We start from the raw sequence: 24,763 nt of genomic DNA on the forward strand, positions 1-24,763 counted from the left end.
CTCTTGCCTCCCTGTTTGTGGCTAAATACCTGGAGAGGCAATGGCAGCCACAAACTGTGACATCGTTCCAATTCCAAGCAGTTCTCTGCTCTATTCTCTAAGAGTCTCCTACTGAGCCAATCTCAAATTGTAGCTTTGAGAGTCAGAAGTTGATCTACTATGAAGCCATAAAGTTTTCTCATTCATATTCTTCAAAATGAAGAGGTACTCTGTGCTTAATAAAAATGTATAGACCAAGAAGCCTAAATTAAATCACCCCTGCTATGGGTCAAGATACAGCAATTTATATAACTTTTAAGAGCAGAAAATGGTAACCCTTTGAACAGAGATCCAGTCATCCAAAGCAGTGGCCATTATTGTATATATAGGCTGTCTTTGAATTTATTTCTAGTATTCTTGTCCCATAACTGCAACAGTGGCTTACGAAAGAGGTAAGTAAGTAGGTCAATATACACATTATATCATTTTTAACCTCTTCCAAACACTTGTAAAATGCTGTTAGGTAACTGATATCTAATAACCTTGGGAATATTTGCTTACCAATGTACTTACTTGTACTTGTTATCCTAAGAAGATCTGAGGAGACTCACATAGGTTAAAAAGATAAAATAATGAGCAAAATTTAAGAAAGGGGTTCCAGGCACTGGTGGCTCACACCAGTAATCCTACTTCTCAGTAGGCTGAGATCTGAGGATTGTGGTTCAAAGCCAGCCCAGGCAGGAAAGTCTGGGAGACTTATCTCCAGTTAAACCACCAGAAAACCAGAAGTGGCACTGTGTCTCAAGCCTTGAGCTGAAGAGCTCAGGGACAGTGCCCAGACCCAGAGTTCAAACCCCATGACCGTCAGAAAAAAAAAGAAAAAGAAGGGGGAGTTGTGAAAAAACAAGTTGAGTGTCAGAAAGGAAGCTGATGCTGTCCAGCTGTTCCCCAAAGTGTATGCACCCCTTTCCTTGTTCTACCCGAGGCTGGCCGTGTGTCAGCACAGAGGTAGAAAATGAACACAGAAGGAGACACCCACTCGTCACGGAGAGCTTCTTGAAGGATTCAGATTTTTTTTTTTAGAGGTGTTCTACTTTGTGATGGATGACATGTTAAAGGGCGGAATTTGGAAACAAAAATAAGTCAAGGAAAGCTAGATGGTGATCCTGAAAAAATGAGAGTGGAATTATTGTCTCCCTGATAAAGTTCATAGGTAACATTGGGGGCAAAAATTATACATATACACCAAACAGTGAGATTAAATGGATGACATGAATCACATGAATTCGTGAAATTTTTAACAACAAAGCCAACATGGAGACACATTTCAGACCTATGTGCCTAGCACTCACGGTATGGCTCTGGCCTGGAGGTCCGGCCCCATCCCAAAGATGCTCATGTTTTGGTTGAGTCCTCTACAACCTCCGTGGGGAATATGGGTTCCAGGGGAGCCAGCAGCTCACTTGGTGCAGTGGTAGGAGGCTCCAGTGACTTTGCAGCATCCTCGGTAAAGGGGAAAAAAGTGTGTTCTTCACTGGCACCTATTTAAAAACAAGAATAAAGTTTGCTGTGTGATCCAGTGGTACCAGTTCTGATGTTATGTATCACATGATTTGAAGGAGATAACCAGAAATACCCAAAGGAGTCACACTCCCATTAGAAAAGATGGCCAGTCTTCAGCTAGGCCTTATTCATGCAACCCTTGTTGCCCTTTTTAGTGTACAGGACATCGAATGTGATGTTTGGGGAAGCCTGAGGCACAGTGGCAAAGACTCAGCAGAAAAGGCTAAGAGGAAGACTATAACAGAGGAAAGGCCAGTGTGGACCGAGACAGGTCCCATGCAGACTGATTTTGCCAAAATCACCTACTCAAAAGTGGGAGAAGAGCTTTGTTTTGCGGAGCCCCTTAATATTTATTGACCAGTGCCAGAGAAATCATTGCTAAGTCTTTAATCCCGTGCCAGGGCTACACTAGCATCTTGGACCCCCCCCCCAGTCATAGGCTCTCTTTGGTGCTCTGAGTAGCTGAGTTCCTTGAGAGTCTGGATGCATGGAGCTTCTTAGTTGGTACAAACTAAGGCTAATCAAATGGTATGTACAACCATAGAGTTTGACCTACTTGACAAAAAGGCCAGTTTGTCATAAGTAAGTGGCATAATCTTAATATTTTTAATTTCTTTTCATGCCAGTAGTAAGACTTGAACTCAGTGTGGAGCTCAACTACTTGAGCCACACCTCTATCCTGCTGTTAATTGGAGATAAGAGTCTCATAGACTTTCCTGCCCAGGCTGGCATTGAACTGTGATCCTCAGATCTCAGCCTCCTGAGTAGTTAGGGTTATAGGCAAGATCCACCAGTGTCTATCAGCCCCCCCCCCTTTTTTGTGGGGCTTGAACCCAGGGCCTGGGCACTGTCCCTGAGCTTTTGCATTCAAGGCTAGCACTCTGCCACTTTGAGCCACAGCACCACTTCCAGTGTTCTGCTGGTTAATTGGAAATAAGAATCTCACAGACAAAAGTGGTGCTGTGGCTCAAGTAGTAGAGTGAGAGAGCTAGCCGTGAGCTGAAGAGCTCAGGGACAGAGCCCAGGTCCAAAGTTCCCACCATCACCACCACCACCAGCAGCAATCTCAACAGGCTTTCTTGCCTGGGATAGCTTTGAACTGCAATCCTCAGATCTTGACTTCCCGAGTAGCTAGGATTACAGGTGTGAGCCTCCCTTGCCCAGCCCAAACTAACTTTTGATTGCCTTTGCATGGCACAGGTATGGCCACCCAGTTAGCTCTTTATTTCCTAGGAATCTTTCAGTGTATATGTTAAAGATGACCAATTTCTGTCTGTCTCTTTAGATATCTCTGCATGTTAGGGCCCTCCTTTGGGCTATCAACATCAGTAATAGAGAAAACAAGAATGTATATTTAGAATATTTCCAGCCTCTACACAGAATGCTTCTATCCGCTCAAATTTTACAGCGTAAGCGATCAGTTCATTTCTCCTGTGCCCTTGGCCTTTCCAGGGTACGACATGAAAATTAACACGCTGCCTACTTGGCTGAAGTAAAACGAATTGTTTCCAACAACCATCAGCAAAACATCTGCTTTCACTTTCAGGGACAGTGCAGAGAACCTTTAAGTGTAATTTGGACCATAACAAAAGGTAGGCTTAGGGATTCCAATCAATTAATTCTACTGAAAAGCATCACACAGCCCATTCAGCAAGAAGAAGGGCGAGAGTGCTAAACATTCAGGTAAACAGATAATCCATTAAGACAACAATGAACATTGTGGCAGTGCCCTGATTTATGGTCTTCGGATTCCCCTGCCTTCCTGCTGAGGGACTTCTGTTCCCCCTCCCCCAATCTTTGTTCCCTTATTCACGGTTAAATGGAAACAAAGCAAGGAAGCAGTGCATACCCCAGGTCCCATTCTGGACAAGTTCTTCCTCTATATTCAGAAGACGATTGTACTTAGTCACTCGTTCTCCTCGAGAAGGACCCCCCAACTTGATAAACCGGACACCGAGCCCAACAGCCTGTAGAAAGAAAAGAACTTCTTTTCTATGGGGAGCGGTGTTTTGCTAAGCCACAAGCAATTCTTTATAAAGAGAAAGAGAGAAATGTCACAATGTGCTGTTGAGGATTTTCTCCTACAACTTGGTTTTCTGTCTTTATGTAAGTAAAGTGGCCTGCTCGTGCAGGGCAGGCAGATGGCAGGATTGACTGTCCATCCGGCGCTTTACTGGTCCTGTAAGCATGCTGATTTCATGTAAGAACAGGTTGGCCTTTCACCCTTCTTTTTCGGAGGAAAGATTGCTAGTGCATACCCTAGTCATTTAAGTGTACTCGTCATTTTCCCTGGACTTCAATTTTGCTTCTTTTTAAAAGTTCAAAGATTAGCTCTTTGCAAAAGGCAGCTGTCTACGAGGAAGCAAGTCTATTTCATAAAAGGTTACCTGACTTTCTTCACCAAAGGCTGCATTTCTCTGAAATACCAATTCACGATAAAAGCAGTGTTTTGGCAATTCTGCAATTGACCAGCGTTCAGCACTTACCAAATCGACAAGGCTGTCATCAGACGATTCTCCTTCTGTAGTACCAAGAATGACGATTTGCTTCTTACCTGGAGAAATGTTTCCTGTCAGTTTTGTGTGGTGTAGAAACAATCCTGATAAACATCAGAGCGTTTGGGATCAAAATTAGAAGCTTGCCGGAGTTGGCAATTCTAGCCTAAACATTTACATTCTTGTTGCCTGGATTATCTATAGTCTTCTTTCCATAGCTCAGAGGCCATAAATACTAAATGCTATGTTTCATCAAATTTAAGATACGTTGTTAGTAAGATGCAGCATTGTCCCTGAAAAAAAGGGGAAATGCTTATCCAATGGACGCATTTCTAAGGCATGATTTGGTTTCGTTGCTATTCAATCTCAATAATGTGCATCCTTGAGTTAATGAAATAGTTAAGTTCAAGGGCAGCAGATGTAGAGTTGATAGGCTACTTAAAGAAAGCTGTCTTCCTGAATGTAAGAATGATGGTGGTATTCAATTATTTGAGGGTTTATGAAATTTGTCTACAGAATCCCTCTCCCTAGTGACACTGTACGTGTTTTTAGATGAGCTGTGTGGAGTGGATAGCAGATGCCTGCCGACTGGCAGGGCACCAGAGGACAAGCCAGGGGTGGAGGCTCCTGCCAGGCCCCTCCCAGCCAGCCCTGCCTGGACCTGTCATTCAACCTCTAGCTCCTCCCTGGCCCCTGGCTGCCACTCTTGACAATGTGTCCTGCTTAGGACCTGAGACTCTCCTGTCTAGTTCCTAAGACCCATGGTATTTATGAGTCAGATGCTGTGCATATATGCACTTAGGAACTTACTCGAGTCTCATGTCTAGTGGGGGTTACCAGCTATTAAATAATCCTATGACTCATGATGGCCTTCCTATAGGGAGAAAGTAAAGGGTGCCACAAGGAAGGTTTAGAAGTAGGGGTAAGGAGGTTGGAGGCGGCATACATATCTGTAGCCTTTTCATTTAAACCTAGAGCCAAACAGGAGGAGTAGATAGCTAGGTAACAAGTACAGGAAAAGGCATTCAAAGCCAAAGGGACAGAATGTTTAGAACATGAGGTAGTAAAGCTTTTGGAACTAAAGGAAATGATGCTGTCTACTTCACAGAATTGCTGGGAGGAGTGAGTCCAAGGCTAAAATGCCTGTGGGCCTAAGCTGCTCTCCTCTAGCCAGCCCGGCCCACCAGCACTGGGCCTGCTCTTTGCTTGTCACCCCCCTGGTTCCCAGTGCTAGGATGCCACCCTTAGTTCCCAGCTTCATGGCTAAGGGCCTGCTCCCAGATGCCTTCTTTTTTTTTTGTCAGTCCTGGGCCTTGGACTCAGGGCCTGAGCACTGTCCCTGGCTTCTTCCCGCTCAAGGCTAGCACTCTGCCACTTGAGCCACAGCGCCGCTTCTGGCCGTTTTCTGTATATGTGGTGCTGGGGAATCGAACCTAGGGCCTCGTGTATCCGAGGCAGGCACTCTTGCCACTAGGCCATATCCCCAGCCCCCCAGATGCCTTCTTGATGATGCTACTCAGCCCTGCCAACCTGCATGGCAGCTTGCAGGTAGTAGGCAATGAACCTCCATCTGCCCCCAGGTCTTTGTATGGCCAAAATGCTGTTTACTCCCAATTAGGTCTTTTCGTTGTCGTTTTCCTAACTGATCAAGTTTCAAATTCTGACCCTCTTCCCTAGACTTACCCATCAGTACAAATCAAAAGGGCCCCCTAGTGTCCGAGTCTATTACTAGTGGCTAAGTTTATTTCAGTCAAGTGCTTGGGTTGAGTCTGTGTGCAAGAGTGACCTCATCTCACTTGTCCGCACAGTGGCTCCTTGATTCACAGAAGAGAAGCGACAGCACAAGGTGGGATTTTTCCGTGCCTGTGCTGCAGGCCCAACACATCTGCTCTTGCTGATCCCCAGTAGCGCTCGACATCTTACCTTTGTTGAGTACCAAGCCTTTTTCCTGAGCTAGAACACTGCCCTGTGTCAGGAAACATGGCTAAGGCCGCCACGTGGTCCACAGTCCATGACTCAAAGCAGGAGGGGCTGTAACATCCCTCTGGGCTTCTCTGAAGTTTTTGTAGCCCAGGCCAAGTAGCCCAAGCAAAGGAATAAATGTGCTCGTGGCTCTGCCCATTCAGAGGGAAGCAGACCTTGTTCTGAGAAGAAAGGCACATTCCCATTATGCAGGTGACCGGGAGGTGGCCTTTGTGGTGACATTCAGTGAGGGGATGATGTCAGCACTTGGCAAGATGAATCACCTAGCTGCAGTTTCCTTGCCAGAAAAACAAAACGGACTGACGAATGGCTTTTGAGATTTTTCTTTTTGAGATTCCTTGCTTTCTGTGATCTTTGATGTACTGCATATTTGGGGGATGTTTGTATAACCAATTCACCCTAAATCTTTGGCTGTGTTTACTCACTGTCAATAAGATTGGTTATTTCCACCATGTCAGACATGGTTGTTTGATTGGTATGTCTCAGGATCAGTCCATGGCATTTGGGGATGCTGGTGATTTGGTTCTCTAGAAGTTTTGGGATGCTCTTGGATGCAGCTCCTGCAATTATATAGCACTTGGAACCAAGTGCAGTGTAGATACTCTCCCACAGTTCAACATCCTAGGTAAATACAGAAGGGTTGGCCTTAATGTATTGAACATGATCATAAAACAGCAGCAATCAGATAGCACAGAATCAAAGAATTTTCCTTTGTTACACCTTGATGCTTTTTTACACCTGTGCCTGAATGCTTTGTGTACCATAGCCATAGGAATTAGCAAGGTTCACAGAAAAGGATTGTCAGGTGATTTCATTTGAGCTTAGAGATCCTGTGAATAAAATATTCATGCACTAAATGATGTCCTCCCACTAGTCCAGTCAAGACTCATCCCATAATGTTATTGAAGACTGGCTGGTTCCAAGATGGTTATTTTGGTTATTTCTGATAAACATAAAACTGAAAATACAAAGAACCTACAAGGGCTTTTTCCCAACACCTTATTTTTACCAGGGAGACCACTGTATAAGTTACATGTATATGTATACATGCATCTACCTATATTAGCACATACATGTATACATACACATACTTGCATGCACTTATATTTATATACATATGAAGTCATCTCAGCCACTGGACCAAATTTCACCCCTTCCCATTACAGCTGGCTGTGCAGGTACATCCTATAGTTTCTGCTGCAGACACAGCCAGAGGACTCATCGTGAAGCCAGTCTGGCTCTGAACCCAGCAAGTATCCTCTGAGAGTGCGAGAGGTAGCCTATGTTAGGGAAGGGAAGATGGGGCTGAAAGGCCCTGGGACTGCAGATGGAATCCAGTGTCCACACTGGCCTCAAGTCTACACAGTTATCTGAGAGCCCCTTCAGCATAGGAGTGGTTCTCAGTTCACAAAATCAAGCATTCCCATTTTAAGTGGGTTAGGAGGAGATACGTATTTTAAATACACATTGTTATATATATGGCTTTGTTCCTTTGAATGCATATGTAGTAACTGGATTTAGGATGAAAATGTATTTGGCCTCATAGAAGTCCTGTTTCCATGAGCACATGGAAATGATATATGATTAACCTATTGAAGCACCAGCTGGCACAGCAGGGGCAGCTTCCATCAGTCAGTTGGCTTGTAAATACGCAGGTACTCCTGAAGGGCTTGCAGAATGGCTTGTTCATTCCATAGACAGGCACACTCCTAGGTAATTGTGTTTCTGCTATTCATTTGCTTAGTAAGTGCCTTTTTCATAAATGCCAAAATAAAGCACCTCAGTCCCCTGCCCAAATTACCACATATTCCCAATGACAGAGATCCAAAAGAATGAGATTTTATTCTGTGTTTTGTTAGAGAATGAACAAGTCGAGCCCGCTTACTTTATAGCATATAAAATACAGGTTATACCATAGAAGAGGTGGGCCCTGCTTACCTCCTTCCTGAAAGGATCAATTAAGGCAATAATGGAGGGGTACTTGTTGATCAGGTCCACGTACAGGTCAACCATCTCGGTGGTGTTTTTGTAGGTGCCTCCCATCACTTCATACTTTCCCTTACTCTGACATGTGAGGAAAACGGTATAATAAAAGGACAAAGAGTGAGTCTTTTTTTTAACCATTCCAATGGTAAATATATGATTGAAATTCCTTTGTTTGTTTCATATATGTAAACAGACTCTTTTTAAGCCACCTTCCCCTGAGAAATCAATGCCTTGTCCTCTAAGTATCTATAAAACATTAACCTGGAGAAATCAAGTCTCTGTTCCTCTTCCCACAGACTTCAGATGGAGCTTTCTGCACAAAAAGCCAGTAAGTACAGAGTGGGAGGGGAATGGGTTTTTATTTAGGTTTATGACTTGGTGCCAGGGCCCCAGCTGCTTAGGTAGGTGGACAATAATATAAATTCATAAAACAACAACAAAGTGGCATTGTAGATCTGCCCACTCCGGCACTCACAGTGGACATGTAATTGTTTCCCTTACTGTAAATATTGTAAAAATCTGAGAGCAAGGCTCGCTTTCTGAGGACCAACAACCAGTATGGTATGTGTTTATGGGAGGGCATCTTTCAGGTAGTGTGCAACTTCCAGTAGGAACCATACTTCCAGGAGCCATACTGTTCTGAAAGGAGGATTCTAGTGCAGCCCCACTCATTTGAAGTCTGCCTTCATTGTGTATAATAAAATAGATGGACTCTGGCCCCTTAGCAGCTTCCTTTCAAGTCTATCTGCAGAGGTGGCACCTAGGATACTTAGGTTCTGGGAGGCTGGTAGACCAGGTAAGGGTGACTTTTTTCCTTTGCCTTCCTGCTGCTTCAGCTAATAGAATAGATTCTAGTACAGTTAACTAGATTTCTAGTTAGTCCACAACTGGATTTTATAGTAGTTTCACACTGAAAAACTTGTAGCTTTTCTAAGGCAAAGCTATCTTGTCAGTAAGGAAATGCTAATGAGTTTAACATTGTAACAATTATGAGATCTCAAGCCAATACATTAAACTGAATATATGCAATAAATACCCGTGTTTCTTATCATTGGCAGTCAGCATACTCATTGTTCTTGGTATACATTGCTGATGAAAACATGCAATTAACCAGGTACCAGTTATTTATGCCTGTAATCCTCGCTACTCAGGCTGAGTCTAAGGATCAAGGTTGGAAGCTAGGTCAGGAAAAAAAAAACAATCCACGGAGACTCTTATCTCCAATACACCACCAAAAGGCCAGAAGGGAGCTGTGGTTCAAGTAGTAGAGAGCCAGCCTTGAGTGAAAAAACTAAACAAGAGCACAAGGATGAAAGTTCAAGCCCAAGTACCAGCACCAAAAAAAAAAAAGCCCAAAACATGTAATTAATTTCATAATAGTTTGTCTGTGAGCCAGTCATTATGTGAAGAAGAGTAGGAAATGAAATACCCTTTTATGTGCTTTGTTTCTTGAGAAAAGCAAAAGGACTTCTAAAGATCAGCTAAAACACAGACATTATTCAAAATTTCTTTTATAGGTAGATACAATTACAGTTAAAGCAGGATCTGATTTTGTTGTGTCTCCTGAATGTGACATAAATGACCAATTCACTCTTAAGTGCACGTCAATATGCTGTGCATTTTATAAAGCTGAGACTTGACTTTTTTTGCATTTTGAAATGGAAAGAATGTGTGTACATAAGACCAAAACTTACATATTTCTTAACACAGATTTCCTAAATAAATTATTAATATTCTGGAGGAGAAAGAACTTGATCAGGTGTCAATAAACCTATTTTCCAACTCTTAAAAATATTTTTTTCTTCCAGGCACTGGTGGCTCATGCCTGGAATCTTAGCTACTCAGGAGGCTGAGATCTGAGGATTGTGGTTCAAAGCCAGCCCAGGCAGGAAAGCCAATGAGACTCTATCTCTAATTAACCACCAGAAAAGCAGAAGTGGCACTGTGGCTCAAAGTGGTAGAGCACTAGCCTTGAGCTGAAGAGCTCAGGGACAGCGCCCAGGCCCAGAGTTCAAGCCCCATGACCAACAAAGAAAATAAATAAATGAAACACTCTCTCTCTCTCTCTCTCTCTCTCTCTCTCTCTCTTTCTCTCTCTGTGTGTATGTGTGTGTGTCTTTTGTAAGTAGTATAATCACCATGTGATATTTCATCATTTCATAACTGAGATATGTTCTGTTCTCCTAATCCAGGCTGAGCATGAAATTTTCATGTATAGTTGAATGAAAACATATTCTTCATAAAACCTTTAACAACTTGGAAGTCTTTTTTTCTATAAAAAGAGGACTTGAGGGGCTGGGGATATAGCCTAGTGGCAAGAGTGCCTGCCTCGGATACATGAGGCCCTGGGTTCGATTCCCCAGCACCACATATACAGAATACGGCCAGAAGCGGCGCTGTGGCTCAAGTGGCAGAGTGCTAGCCTTGAGCAGGAAGAAGCCAGGGACAGTGCTCAGGCCCTGAGTCCAAGGCCCAGGACTGGCCAAAAAAAAAAAAAAAAAAAAAGAGGACTTGAGGATGTGGCTCCATCATAGAGTACTTGCCTAGCATTTGTTAAAAGCTAGGATCCCTAACCCCAGCACAACAAAAATAATAAATAAGTAAATATAAATCTGAGCCTAAGCTCTTAAGATCCAGCTATCTTAGAGGGGTTCTATCTAGAAAGGTCTGACTGGCCCACTTTATATGCTTGACAAATTCAACATTTACCAACCAAAGGATTATACTCACTCAGTAAACATACCAATACCTACTATTTTCCAATAGCTTTCATGATGTTTACATAAATTATGCAATTAAGCAAGTTCCTTAGAAATCTATAATTGAAGGGATTTTATATTTTCCCACTTGCAAAAGCACTTTTTAATTTTTTATGAAGTTTCCATATACAGGATTTCTACCTGTAATTAGGGCACTGTGTGTTATTAACTTAAAAAAATGATATGCTTATACTACCTAATTTGGCTTTCTCAACTAATTTCTATCTAGGTCCCTCACAGAATATGAATAACTAAAATTCTGTACCCCTAGAGGAAATATTCAAATAAGCTCTTCATTTGAGGTCTAATTTTAAAATTATGTATCTCAGAGGTGACCCACTTGCAAGTGGAAACTTACATAGTCCATGAGCTCCTGGCCAGCACAATTGATGGCCAGATGCAGATTCGTGCCCAGTTCTAGCCCCAGGTTTGCACAGGCTCCCTGGATGAGAAGCAGTGGTTGTTCTATTGTGTCGTAGTTAATGGTTAAACAGCCAAGGTGGGACATCTTGCCAGTGATCAGTGGCTAAGGATGAAAAGAAAATGATGCATGTCATCCCGGCCCATTAACATTCTTGGAGCTTCCTGTGATGGTCATGGACTATGACTTGATATAGCTCTCCTAAAATCCAGTTCTTCAGCTCTTGATGAATGACTTCTAGGCCCCATCCACGGGACTTTGGGCATACGATTTCCCGTATAGTGTGCCTAGGTTGCTGCTTTATTTTATTGGCTGGGCCACTCTATGGAGCTAGACTGAGCCATAGCCACCAAGTTGGTGAATGTTGAGGCTGGCCCTAAATCTGTCCATTGGTCTCTAACTCAGCCAGTCCTCTTCCTCCAAACCTGCTCTTATGTTTTGTTTTCCTCTAGGTGAACGTAATTGTTAAAAGTTAAAAATACAATTCTCCTTCCGGGAAGGTCTGATTTTTTTTTTTAAAAAAGGACTCGAGACTTCAGTGAAAAGTATACATTACAAGGGATGATTTTTAACAGATTTGGGGGCCCAAATGATCCCAGGGAAAGGCAATCACATGCCTCAACTTCAAGGTCTGTTGTGATGTACCCAAAACATAAATTGCTACTATATAAATTGAAGCACTATCAGTGATGCTGAAGTTTAAGGGTGTGTGTGTGTGTGCACACTAGTGCTTACTAAAGTGAAGAGCAGATGTGGCCAACAGAAATATGGACTTACTTGACCTCTTTTGCTTGAATCATGCCCTTTCTTTGTCTCTGCTTTTGGTGGTGGCAACTGTGGAATAAAAGATAAAACACATACCACTGGGGTTTCAAACATGCCCGTGGCAGCGAGCAGAACGTCAGCTCCTCTAGCTGTCTACTTTAACACAACCTGGTCAGCCACGCTGTGAATCTCTCTCAAACACACACACACACACACACACACACACACACACACACACACAATCACACTCCATACTCACATATAAGCACACAAATACCCTCACTTGCACAAGTCACCCTGCACTCATAAATGCATAGCCCACAATTACATAATTGGCAGTCATAAACACACACAAATATGCATGTCCTATACATAGTCACTCCCACATGTACACAAATACTGACACGATATACTCATAAACAGTCACCCTACACATATACCTCCACATGCATGCATGCAGACACAAGTACATGCACACACATACATATCCACACAGGCACGTAAGTGCACATGCATTTATATACATGTTACGCCAATACACATGCACAAAGACACACACACACATACCTACCCACCTATACTCACCTCCACACTCACATGCACATCAGCTGTGCTCTCATACATGCACACCCTATCATTAGCATGCACTCACATATGTACTAACACACACACACTGATACCCCACACAATTGCATCCATGTGCATGCAGATATCCCCACACTCGCATACAGATACTGCCACACTGACATATACACACGTACTTTATAGACACTGACATACATACACATACCCCACATGCACACCACACGCATGTACACACATATGCACACCTCCAGACACCTCCACACACACATAGGGATGATTCCAGCCATACCATGCTCTTTAAGGTCCCAAACTTTCAACTTCAGGAATGTATTCCTTTTGGTTCATCCTCAGTTTCTGGCCTGTGCACCTCTGTTCATATATGCAAAGCATGTACAAGCCATGTTTGGAACTCCTGCCTTGAGGCAGGTCCTCTTTCTGCAGAGGCTAGGCCTCGCAGAATACTCCCTACCCCTGGGGGTCTGCTTCTCTATGCTCGGCATAGAGAATATTCTCAGGGGACCAGCAGGTGGTTTGACTTTTGGTCACTAAGTCCTTGGTCAATCCAGAAGGATGGTTTTACCCCAGAGCCAGTGGCCACAGAAACCAGGATGAGATTGTTCAGTACCCTTGGAAAGCAGATCCATGGCCGGTGAGGGCTGTATAGACACTTAAGTTCATGTGGGAAATCTGAAGCAAATGAAGCCATTTTTCCATCGAGGTAACAACAATACGGATTTAATTCCAAAATGAGCTACAAGTTGGGTCCTAGAAAGGGTCAATAACTAGATGCCATGGGCTTTCACATACCGTTTCCATTGCTTTGCTAATTTGTTTCTGAATTTCCAAAAGCATCTCCACGCCCTGTAAGTAGAATAACCATGATCTTACACAATTGCAAGTGTGAAAATATACTCCACATAGTTATCCCTAATGTAGAATATTCACATTCCCATATAAGGGCCCCCAGTGAGTAGATGGGTGTGGTCAAATAGTTGAGTGTGAGAGGGTCTACCTCAGTTTCCTCAATGTTCTACCTGGTTCTATTGATTGGCCCAGGTAACTTCATTTCTTTCATGGTTTCTCAACCAGCTTGAACAAGCTTTCTCTTAATACATGTCACAGATCATCAAAATAGCCTAGATTTGAGTAGCCAAATCAGTATGAATCCTCCTTAAAAAGCAGAATGTATGCTCTGGTGTGTATAAGATCTACACATGAAGACAGCTAAAGAATGACATGCCAAATGTTCTGGCACCAAATATCATAGCAGATATTAACTACAGGAAGGATTCAGGGAACAGAATCTGACTATCTGACAGATGGTGAGTCAGATAGAAATTCTGGTCTTCTATGATTAAGAAAATGTGTGGTAATGATTTTATTTATAGAAGAAATTCTTTGTCATAGAGAAAACTTTGCATATAGTATTTTTTTAACTTACTTCCACTAACTTAGAAAAATAGCATTCATTACTAGTGGAGGTTAGAAGGAGCATCCTGTACTTTTTCTGGAAGTAGCTATTATAGAAAATAAACAATTAGGGCTGGGAATATGACCTAGTGGCAAGAGTGCTTGCCTCGTATACATGAAGCCCTGGGTTTGATTCCCCAGCACCACATATATAGAAAATGGCCAGAAATGGTGCTGTGGCTCAAGTGGCAGAGTGCTAGCCTTGAGCAAAAATAAGCTAGGGACAGTGCTCAGGCCCTGAGTCCAAGGCCCAGGACTGGCAAAAGAATAAAAAATTAAAAAAAAGAAAAGAAACAATTAGTTATTTCCCACAGTTAACTGGTACAACATTTCATGAGGACCTACTACTGTAGGTCCATATTGACTCTCCCAGGTCTCTGAAGAGCAATGGAGACAGAATACACTCCTAAGAAGTGAAGGTGGGGCTTAGGATGCATTCAGTCTACCAATACACACTAAACCAATGGCTACTTGCCAGGCAATCTGGAGTTCCCACTTAACAGAGTGGGCTGCACAATGCCAGCTCCTATTTGCTGCTGCCAGTAAATAAAGTTCATAGATGAGTAAATAAAGGTATCTTGACTGCCTTTGGTAGCAACCTTCCCATACTATTAAGGCCTTCAGAGTTGTTTGCTTCTGGCTTCGGAGGCACCAGTGTGAGCCACTGCTCAGAGGAACCAGACCTTAAAGGAGGTCTTGGCTATTATCCTTGACTTCCTAATGTTTTCTCATTTTATATTTGATTCCCTCTCCTTTACTGTTACTAGGGAGCCATATTAAAAAATCATCAGTGATGGAGGTTCTGTTTGTTTCCAGTCCTGGGGCTTGAATGCAGGGCCTGAGCACTGTCCCTGGCTTCTTTTTGCTCGCACTCTACCACTGGAGCCACAGTGCTACTTCTAGCTTTTTCTGCATATGTGGTGCTGAGGAATCGAACCCAGGGCTTCATGTATAAGAAGAGAACACTTTACCACTAGGCCATATTCCCAGGCCCTTGTTTGTTTTTAAAGAAAAGTAAGTATGAGGTAATGTAAGGTACTTGTTTGGTTGATAATCCAGGGTGGGGTATGCAAATCACTTCTTTCATTAAATTCAACTTCCCAGGTGATGACTTTCCACAGCTGACCAGAGATCCCATCAACAAAGGCATAGTCAGTGCTGCTGGCTGTTCCTGAAATTGGGAAAGTAAGGGAAATGAGAAACACAGTTCATTTGCAGTTAAACACTCCTTGCAATGGAGTGTTAACCATTACTAACCTGATTGTGCTTCAGCAATGCCATGTTTAAATACAGAGGAATATTGTCCAGTGTGGCACTGGTTTTGGCAATAGCTAGTGACACAGCCCCGATGGCCATACTGCCACAGAGTACAGCTTCAGGGGGTTCTGCAGGCGGGATGGGTTTCTCTACTAGAGTTTCCTTTCGTCCTGGAGGGGGAAAAACACAGGAAAAGATTCCTTCATAAGAAGTCTGACTATAGTCTAAAGACTGAACTTGTACATGTTGAACTGTGAGATGGGAAGGCCAGAGAAAAAGGAAGATAACTGAGAAGAAATTATTCTTCAGCTCAACCAACTTTTCTGTTGGTTTCACTTACTGGTGTTCAAATGATCCTGAGCCATAATTTTGCCTGAGAAATTCCAGCCATTTAATATTAACTCCTTAACAACTGTATGAGGTAGATGTAATCCAAGTTGTATATAGTAAACTAGGGCTTATGTGGTTAAGACACTTGAATGATATGTAGAGTGGATAAAGAGAGGATTTACACTGTTCTTGCCATTCCATGTCCTTTGTACTTCTGTGTTTCATCATAGCTATTTGTGTACCTGTTGAGTATCTTTTCATGTGTATACCTATCCTCCTCATCAACCCTAAACCAGTGTTGTTTATCATGTTTAGAAATACCACAGACCTACCGATCACTGTAACATGTTCTCAGCCACCCTGTCTGATCAGTTTATATTCTGTCATAAATCTTTAGTTCTTTGGTCCAGTTCCCACCACTACTGACCTGGCTTAAATCCTCTATGGAGATAAGATAGGTAAGCATCAAGCACATATAAAAGGCTTAACAAATTACCACTCCATTCTATATCTCTCCTTCTAGCAGTCAAAAACAGCTGCCAAATGTGCATCCACTTGTGGTCTCTACCTAGCAACTCAACCTCCAGAGAGAAGACTAGCATCATTCTTTGGTCTTTTTTGATTCTCCTCCCCTCTCTGGATCTCAGTAGCCAGAATCAATGCAAGAAGCAATCTTATTTCCAGGTCCTCCTTAGCTTCTGATCTAGTGCTTTCTTATAAGATGGAATGCACATTTATTGGGTGTTCATGTGTGCCTAGCATCATGCTAGAGCTACAGTAATAATAAATTGAATGAGGAAATGCTCTAGTTTGACAGACATGAAAACAATTACTAGGAGCTGCTCCAGGGCGAACATACCATAGGGGCTGAGGTTAGTGATCTTTTGGAAGGCATTGGGAAAAGGACAAGTTCAAGTAATAACTTCAATTATTTGTTTTAAAATAGCAAAGCTTTCTCAAGCAAATATTAATTTGTGTTTGACCTAGGACTGAGAAAAGGCCAGATGTCCATGAATGGGTTTTACTACTCTTTAAAAAAAATGGAATTTTTGGTTGTTGTTATTTTGCCAATACTGAGGTTTGGATCCAAGGCTTCACGTTAGCTTGCTCAGCTGGTGCTCAGCGATTTTGAGCCATGCTTCCAGCTGGGCATTTTGCTAGTTACTTTTGGAGAGGAAGTCTCACAAATATTTTTGTCTAGACTGGCTTCCAACCTTGATCTTTTCGATCTCAGCCTCCTGAGCAGCTAGTATGACAGGTATGAGCTACCAGTGCCTGGCTTGGAATACCCTTCTCATTACCTAGTAGGAGTAAGTTCTAATCCCCTACCTTGCCACTGTGCCACGCACTCTATTGAATAAATGCTCACCTCTGAGCCTCTGAGTAAGAAAACAATCATTTTGTTTTACAAATAAAAATGGAGGTGGGAATAACCCTATCCCTCCCTCCCCCCGCCCCAGCACAGCAGCTTCAAGCAAGGACCTAGCATGAACACCGAGGGCACCTGGCTGCGGACCAAACAGCCCCTCCCTTGCGTGGTTCTGCAGGATGGTAAGCTACCGACCTGACTTGGGGCCTTTCTTTTTGGAAGGAGGTTGAGGGAGCGGGGGCGGTATGACAGGTGGAGGGGCAGGCGCTGTAGACTCTTCCATGGTTTTCTCCAGCTCTTTCCGCTCCTTATCTTCTTGCACTTTATTTGCAAAGAATGTCCTTAATAGGAAGAAAATATGGCTTTAGAATGGGATATTTACAAATACCTCTCTGTTTTAGAGCCGATCCCCAAATGTTTCCACAATATGCTTTTTAGCTACATAAAAACAAATTGGCTTTAGTTTCCAAGGCCAAGCTTAACATATTATTAAAACTATGTTCAAGGACTGAAATTCATTTTGGCTTGGCAGTAAATATTTAAATGCTTTTTTTTATTATTTGAGCTCTTTTTGTATTTTCAAAATAAATTTGAAGACATAATTTGATTAAATACTAGATTGTCTTTTGTATGACATGCAGAAGACAGATCTATCAAAAATAAGAATACATGGTGAAATACAGCGTTTTGTGGAAAATGTCTGTTTTTATAAAAGTTGGGAGAATCTTAAGCTGAGTATTTTTGTATACATCTGTGCCAGTCCTGGAGCTTTTACTCAGGGGTGCTGTCTCTGAGCTGTTTTGCTCAAGGCTAGTATTCTACGACATGTGCGAGAGCTCCACTTCCAGGTTTTTTGCTGGTTAATTGGAAATAACTGCCTTACAGACTTTCCTGCCCAGGCTGGCTTTGAACTGTGATCTTCAGATCTCAGCCCCCTGAGTAGCTGGGATTGCAGGCATAAGCCACCATCAACCCAATTTAAGGTAAATGGTTGGTTGTTGTTGGTTTTTTTTTAAGTTCTGAGAAATCTTATTTAGGTACAACTACATAAATTTCCAAGCAAAAACTTTTCAAAAGAAGGTTTTTTTTGAATTTTAGAGTCAAAACCCACTAATCCAAAGCATGGAAGACTTGGATGTGACATGTGACTACACAAAAAATTATGAGAGGCTCCAAGGTGCATAGGAAGTGAGGACCTCTGGCTTTGTACTTTGATGCCTTTCCTGACAAACTTCTTTTGCTGAATGGTACAGAAGCTTCGTGCATGAAAAAGATCAGCAGGTGCTAGGCAACCTCCCACAGAATTTAGTAACAAGACTTGGGGGAGAAAGTGACACTTGGTGTAAAAATTGCTGCTTTACCATGTACTTCCCCAAATGGATTTCCCAACTCTACAGATTGCACAGAGCCACTGAAGTGATGGGTGAAATGGACTGACGACGGAAAACTGATGCCTCTGTTTCCGAGTGGAAGCTGCACCTGAGCACTTGGTCCACCTCGGCCTGCTTGGTGGGTATCAGGCCCTGCAGCTCCTCCGTGATGGCCTCGTTGATCCACTGCACCGCCATGTTCACCGCCATGTTCCTCTCTGCCTCTTCTGCGTCCACCAGCTCTGGCAGAGCATTCTCCAGGACTTCAAAGTCAGTGGAGATCTCCACGGAACAGATATGCTGAAAACAAGACAGATATACTCCACATCGTTCCCAAGTCTCAGAAGAAACAGGAAATGGAACTGATCCAGGTTTTAACATGTATGGTATTTTACTTTATCACAAATTTCAGTGTGTGTAGTGGTGGTGGGGAGCCAAGAATATATCACTTTTTTGAGATTAAAAAAAATTATCTTTAAAGCCAGGTGCTAGTGGCTCATGCCTGCAATCCTAGCTACTCAGGAGGCTGAAATCCGAAGATCTAGGTTCAGAGTCAGCCCTGGTAGGAAAGTCCATGAGACTCTTATCTCCAATTAACCACCAGAAAACCAGAAGTGGCACTGTGGCTCTAGTGGTAGAGCCCTAGCCTTGAGCTGAAGCGCTCAGGGACAGCGCCCAGGCCCAGAGTTTAAGCCCCACAACCCATCCAAAAACTAAAAATCTGTAAGTAGTTGTACAAAGGAGTTGCCATTTAACAGAGCAGTTTGTGAATACATCTTGGTCAATGTCACTCCTTTCAACATTTTCATCCACTCCTCCCCAACCACTCCTTCTCTTACTCTTCTTAATTTTGTAGGCTATGTATATAAGAGTCTTGACTGCTTTCTCCTCATTGAGATATTTTTATAGCTATTCAAACACTGTGAAATACTTTGGGAAAACTCTAACATTATGATCTTGTTAAAATACTCACATACAAGCCCCACCTTGAACTTCATTTCTCTCACTAACTCTTGGATCAATAGTGGCAAGATAATGGACAGATTTAACCATGATTATTCTCTACCCAGAGGCTGTAGCAAACTTATTTCTAACAAATATATAGCAATTAAGGTGAACTGTTACAAGTCCTTAAGTGAAATACTTTATTCAAATCAGCCTACATATATGTAAACATGTAACACTATAAAACTGTAAGCCTATGTGGATTTATAGGACTCATCACATTGAGTCCAAAAACTATTTTTGCCTTATTTTCCTTCTCCATCTTAGATCCTCTTCAGATTAGCATGTCATGTCTGTATCAAAATTATACTGATCATAAAAACCTAATTCATAGTTGTATGATTCATGCTTATGTGACTATAAATAATCAGTATTTTTATACATATATACATATATATACACACATACATTTTTTTCCATAAACACTGACCTTAAAAACATAAACGTCTACAGTTTAGACAAGAGTTGTTAGTAAATGCTGGGCAGAAGAGAGAGGAATACTTATTTAAACTGCTTCATACCTTAGAAAAATTTTGAATGATGCAGAATATTTCCACTTGCAGTGTGGGAAGCCCCAGTCCGTCCAGTATGCTTTTGCCCACTACTCTGCATATAGTGGGAGGCTTTGCAAGTTTGGAAAAGTAGTTTGCCTTCAACACACACAGACAAGAAAACTTTTTTAAAAAAATCAAAACACTGCATTGAATTCATCTTCAAAAGTTGATTCACATTTCCTGTACTTTACTGGGTGGCTCCATGAGTTCCCTTCCTAGTTTGGTCTAGGAGAGCAGCCCTATGAGCTCTGTCTGCTCTTGGGCTTTTGTAGGCTGAGTCTCTGGCATATTGGAGCAATGTGTTGTCTTTGACCTCTTAACAGAAACTCCCAATACCTTTCTTAATTTATGGCCTTGTGTCACTCTTTAGCAGAACTTTCTAGAGAAACTCAGCCTCCTAATGGATCCCAAGACAAAGAGCCCAAGGTAAGGACATTGGCCTCTAGAGCACTGTTATGTACTCAAGTGTAAGAATCCTAAAAGGGTTTAATGGTTTTTAGCCATATGACTTTAGTGACTGAATCTCACTTATCAAACACTTCTTCATAGTAGTTGAAGAAGCTTGTTGACATCTCAGTTTCCTAAGGTGGGAAACCCACTGCGAGAGCAGAAGGGAAATGGTTACAGGTGGTATTCTCAGCAGAGGAGCACAAACCAGAAGATGATGGGAGGAGAAAAGTGAGGGCACAACTTCCTCGCCCTCTTTGTCACCAGAGGATTGGGCTCTGTTTCCACTCAGTAGACCAGGTTTCTGGTTCAGGTAAGATCCAGTGACTTTAGCCAAGATAACAGGTTTATCTAACACCCGGAGGAATGAATGAGGCAGCTCAGGGGTGGCTCCAGCAGGTTGAAAGCAAGAGCCAATCTTCAGACCGTCATTCAGGTTAAGTAGATGCTTACAAGAATTTAGGATACTGGGAAGGGAAAATGCTATGAATGTTTACAATATGTGTTTGCAGTGAGCTCAGTTCCACAAAGCACCAGCAATGTGCCACATGCTGTGTTAAGAGGAGAAGGGAACTAACATTTTTCAAGTGCTTTCAGTGACTCACATACCACCGTGTCTGACATATATAGGAGTCTTATGTAAACCAATGAATGTCATGTCCTTGCACACTCTGTACACCTGTCATCAGATTCTCAGTGCAGTTGACGTAGGTGGTGTCATTTCCTTTTCTCAAAGGAGAAAACTGAGTGGTAGAAAGAGAAATGGTCCCAGATCACATCACCAGTGTTTTAATGAGCTACTGCTTTTAACAGTATACTCTAGAATTCCCAGTCAGGAAGCCATGTATTTGTTTGTGGTTTGGCCATCTGAATAGGACTTAACTGGGACATTCTTTTTCTGGTTGTGCCTGGGGATTCATATGCAGCTGTATCATCTGAAGGAAGGCTTGATGCGGCCAGAATATCCAGTGGTGGTGTTCACATGTCCAGTGCCTGGCCAGACATGTCTTTCTCACTGGATATGCTAGCTGCTGGACATCTGTCATGGCCTGTCTTTGCATAAGTTCTCTTTCCAGCAAACTAACTGGACTTCCTCATAGCATAAGACCTAGCTTTGGTATGCCAACACTTATTAAGCCTTTTTGGATTATACCTTAGTGATCAAAGCAGGGCAATACTAGGTCCAGAGTCCCTGTGGGCAGGACTTCCTTAAAAGCTTTTACTGTAAAGGTATGTCCACTAGGGATTGGTCAACGTAACATTCTTCTCAGTCCAAAGTCCTTTCAGCCATGACTTTTATGATGAAAGAACACACAGTCTTATCGTTGCCTATAGGGATTTCTATCTCTGCATTTATCTGATGTTTGAGAAATAGCAGAATTAATACCAAATGCGCTGAAGTCTAGGGGATCTGTACTATTTCAACAAGAAGACAATGGGGAAACGTGGAGGGTAGATACTTCAGATAGAGGGAATGAGATGCACAAACAGAAGGGAATGGGACACTCCAGGCTTCGGAGGGCAGTAGGTAGTCTAACACTGAGGAGTGGCAGGGAAGCGGTGGAAGATAATCCTGCTACTGGAGGTGGGAGCTGAGCACTCTGCCACGTAAATGATGGTGTGTGATCTGACTCTGCAAGGGGAAGGCACAGGCTTCTATGGAAAAGAGTTATGACCAGGCTTGGGTTATTACGGACATTGCTCAGGCAGCACTGCAGATAGTCTGCATAGATGAGGGAGAAACAAAGTGAAACAGGGATAAACTAGAATCGTGCTTAGGAAGTGAAAAGGAGGTTGCCTCTTTTTGTCAGTGCAATTCCTGAACACCCCTCAAAGCCCAACCCAAAGCTTTCCTGAGTATTCCCACCTACAAGGATCTTCTCCATCCCTGAAGTTCTTGGATAGGTTATACAGTGATATAGTGACCACTCTGGCCATTTAGCACACAATCATGTATCACCTTATCGTTTACTCCACTGATCACCTATCAGTGAGTTCTGTCCCTAACCATGGTATAAGCTCCATAGTACAGAGCTACACAAGCCAGTGTTCCAGCTGCCTAAGACTAGGAAAAACATTACCCTACCTAGGGGGCAAAATTCCAAATTTATAATCTTAGGTTGTATACCGAGGACCCGTGAGACAGAGCTGTCTCTGTAAACCCAGAAGAACTAGGTGACTTCAATACTTCCAGCAAGAGTCAGTGGGATTCAAATCAAGCATTCACTCATTCGTGCTACAAATAGTTGTTGAGTGTTCCTATATGTACCACATACTCAGCTAGACACTAGAGGCACAAACTTGGCTTGACTTTCCAGTCTGTCACTCACTGTGTCCCATGAGGAAAATCATTTAAATATCAGGGCTGCGGCAGCTTCTTTATTTGGAAAAGGGGACTCTTTTTTTTTTTTTTTTAACTTCGAAAGGGTCCCAAGGACGGAGATAACCTAAATCACAAGGGGCTTAACGGAACGCCATGGTCTCCTTTAAAATGGCCCACGTTTTGATGCACAAGGCCTCCTGTCTCAGCAGTTCACCAGCTGCCGGGTGGAGGACGACTCAAAGGACATAGGAAAAAACCCTAGGACTGCCCAAGGACACTTAGTCTAGGACCACGTGGGCAAGGCTTCTGGGTGAATTCTGGAGTTCAAAGGAGCTGGCCAGGTTGGGGGGGTGGGGTGGGGGTGGGGGTGGTGTCGATCACCCAGGCAAGAGGACGTTCCAACTAGATAGCGGAGGGAAACCTGGAAGCGGCGGAGGGAGGACGTCCGCTGGACGAGGCCCTAGAGGGGGGCTGGGGCTGAAGAGCAGCAAACGTCGGGGCGAGCATTCCTCCCGCTGGCAGGTAAGCCGGGCTGGGCGTCCGATGTGGGGTTGGAGAGCAACACAAGGACGAGGCAGAGGTTCCCTGGGTGTCACGCTCCGAGCTGTCGTCCCGGCTGCATCGTTTCCTCAAGCAGCCGCCTTCCCGCCTCCTTCCCAGAGGCGGACGCCTTCGCTCCAGGTCCCCCGGCGCATCCAGGCCCCGCGCGGCGCGCAGGCGCGACTCTGAGGCGCAGGCGCAGTCGGCTGCCGCAGCCCCCGGGCGGGAGGGGGGGGAGGGGGAGAGGATGGGGGGGGGGGAAGGCGGGAGGGCGCTCGTCCCCAGGTCCCTACCAGGTGCCCGTAGACGTCGGCAGGCTGGAGGTAGAAGGTGGAGTTGAGCAGCTCTTCCAGCCTGCGCGGAACGTCGTTCTCCCGGTAGTACTCCATCGCCTGCTGCTTCAGCTTCTGCAGCTCCTTAGTGATCCCACAGCTGCGGCCGCCGCCTTCTTCCCCCATGGTAGGAGATCTCGGTCTACCGTAGCCCACTTTAGTTTGCGGACCCGCGAGCGTCCTCCCGTCACTAGGCAACCAACGCAACGAGATCCCACTCCCAGATCTCGCGAGGCTTTCAGCCCCCCTGGTCGCGCGGAGCCTCTCTTTTCCCGGAGCCGAGGCTGCCTCTGACGCCCTCCGCCCTCCCTCTTCCCCACTCCCGGGCTCTCCTAGCCTGGATTCTCACCTCCGACCTCCCTTCTCCCCACGGCCCCCCCCAGATGGGGACCCGATCTCACGAAGCCCGTTCTGCGGGGTCGGGGATGCCCGAGCCCCTTCCCCGCGCGGCCCCGGGCGTGTGCGGTTAGGGCGGGGGACTCCCGCCCCGCGCTAGGGCCCCGGGCCCCAAGCGGGCCCGCTCGGCCGGGAGAGGCGCTAAGACCCGAGGGGTTCCATCGATCCAGTCATCCGGTGGGTGACACGCCGAGAGCTGTCCAGGGAAGAAACGCACGCACCCTTCCCCGGGAGATCAGTTAGGAGCGATTAAATCGATATCGGGACAATCCAACGTAGGCCAAATAAACTGGGAAGGGGGGCGGGGCGTGGAATCCTGAGGGATGGCGGTGGTTGGACCGGTCTAGGAGCCAGGGGTGATGCAGGCAGGAATTGGGGAGGTTGAGGGGTTATGGAGGAAGGCCCTAAGTGATCTCTGTCCCCTCGGCCAGGAGGCTGCAATGGCTTCATGACACCTGCCAGGTGTCCTGTGCAGCTGCACAACTTCTTAATGTGCGCCTTCTGCTCCAGGAACTTGTACTGGTGGGCCGATGTGGACAGTGACATAAGTAGATCACTTATATATAAACTCGGTGCTGTCCTTGCTCATCTGGAAAAACACGATCTGACCTGCTTCGCCCATCACTTAGAAAAATAAAGAAAGCCAGTAAGAAAACAATGTTTTCTGTCTATGGGCCATTTGCATATAGATGAACAAAAGTACACCATTCTGCAAACCAAGACATGTACCTCCTCCCTCTGAGTGCCCTCAGTGTTTTCTCCGAACCTCTTATGAAACATCTCACTTGCTAGGCAAGTGATATACATCGTCAGCAACCTGCCTTCTGGCTGGCT

The 24,763-nt window shown here is 44.1% G+C and overlaps 2 protein-coding genes across 6 annotated transcripts in view; one reads left to right on the forward strand and one right to left on the reverse strand.

Annotated features, from left to right (window-relative positions):
• Window positions 1-903: 903 nt before the first annotated feature.
• On the reverse strand, window positions 904-23,684 carry Eno4 (enolase 4). 3 transcript variants are annotated; one of them, XM_048338173.1, is made up of 15 exons: window positions 23,495-23,684; window positions 19,859-19,987; window positions 18,442-18,632; window positions 17,158-17,303; window positions 15,264-15,433; window positions 15,046-15,177; window positions 13,344-13,397; window positions 11,964-12,020; window positions 11,124-11,207; window positions 7,959-8,084; window positions 6,446-6,641; window positions 4,029-4,096; window positions 3,392-3,509; window positions 1,346-1,520; window positions 904-1,312 (listed from the first exon to the last, which is right to left on the reverse strand). In XM_048338173.1, the coding sequence occupies exons 1-14, from the start codon at window positions 23,657-23,659 to the stop codon at window positions 1,375-1,377; spliced, it is 1,782 nt and encodes a 593-aa protein (XP_048194130.1). In that variant the 5' UTR covers window positions 23,660-23,684; the 3' UTR covers window positions 904-1,312; window positions 1,346-1,374. The 3 variants fall into 3 exon arrangements, with proteins under 3 accessions (XP_048194130.1, XP_048194128.1, XP_048194129.1); XM_048338171.1 differs by having other exon boundaries at window positions 11,124-11,291; XM_048338172.1 differs by lacking the exon at window positions 11,964-12,020 and having other exon boundaries at window positions 11,124-11,291.
• Hspa12a (heat shock protein family A (Hsp70) member 12A) overlaps window positions 23,498-24,763 on the forward strand; it is a 129,029-nt gene continuing 127,763 nt past the window's right edge. For 2 of the 3 annotated variants that reach the window (XM_048338165.1, XM_048338168.1), the window contains exon 1: window positions 23,566-23,660. In XM_048338165.1, coding sequence (XP_048194122.1) covers window positions 23,658-23,660 — 3 coding nt within the window. In that variant the 5' untranslated portion in view covers window positions 23,566-23,657. Of the gene's footprint in view, window positions 23,661-24,763 lie in introns of all 3 variants that reach the window. The other variant, XM_048338166.1, reaches the window with a different exon arrangement.

The sequence above is a fragment of the Perognathus longimembris genome, chromosome 2 (genome assembly GCF_023159225.1).
Source record: "Perognathus longimembris pacificus isolate PPM17 chromosome 2, ASM2315922v1, whole genome shotgun sequence".
NCBI classification, from domain to species: Eukaryota; Metazoa; Chordata; class Mammalia; order Rodentia; family Heteromyidae; genus Perognathus; species Perognathus longimembris.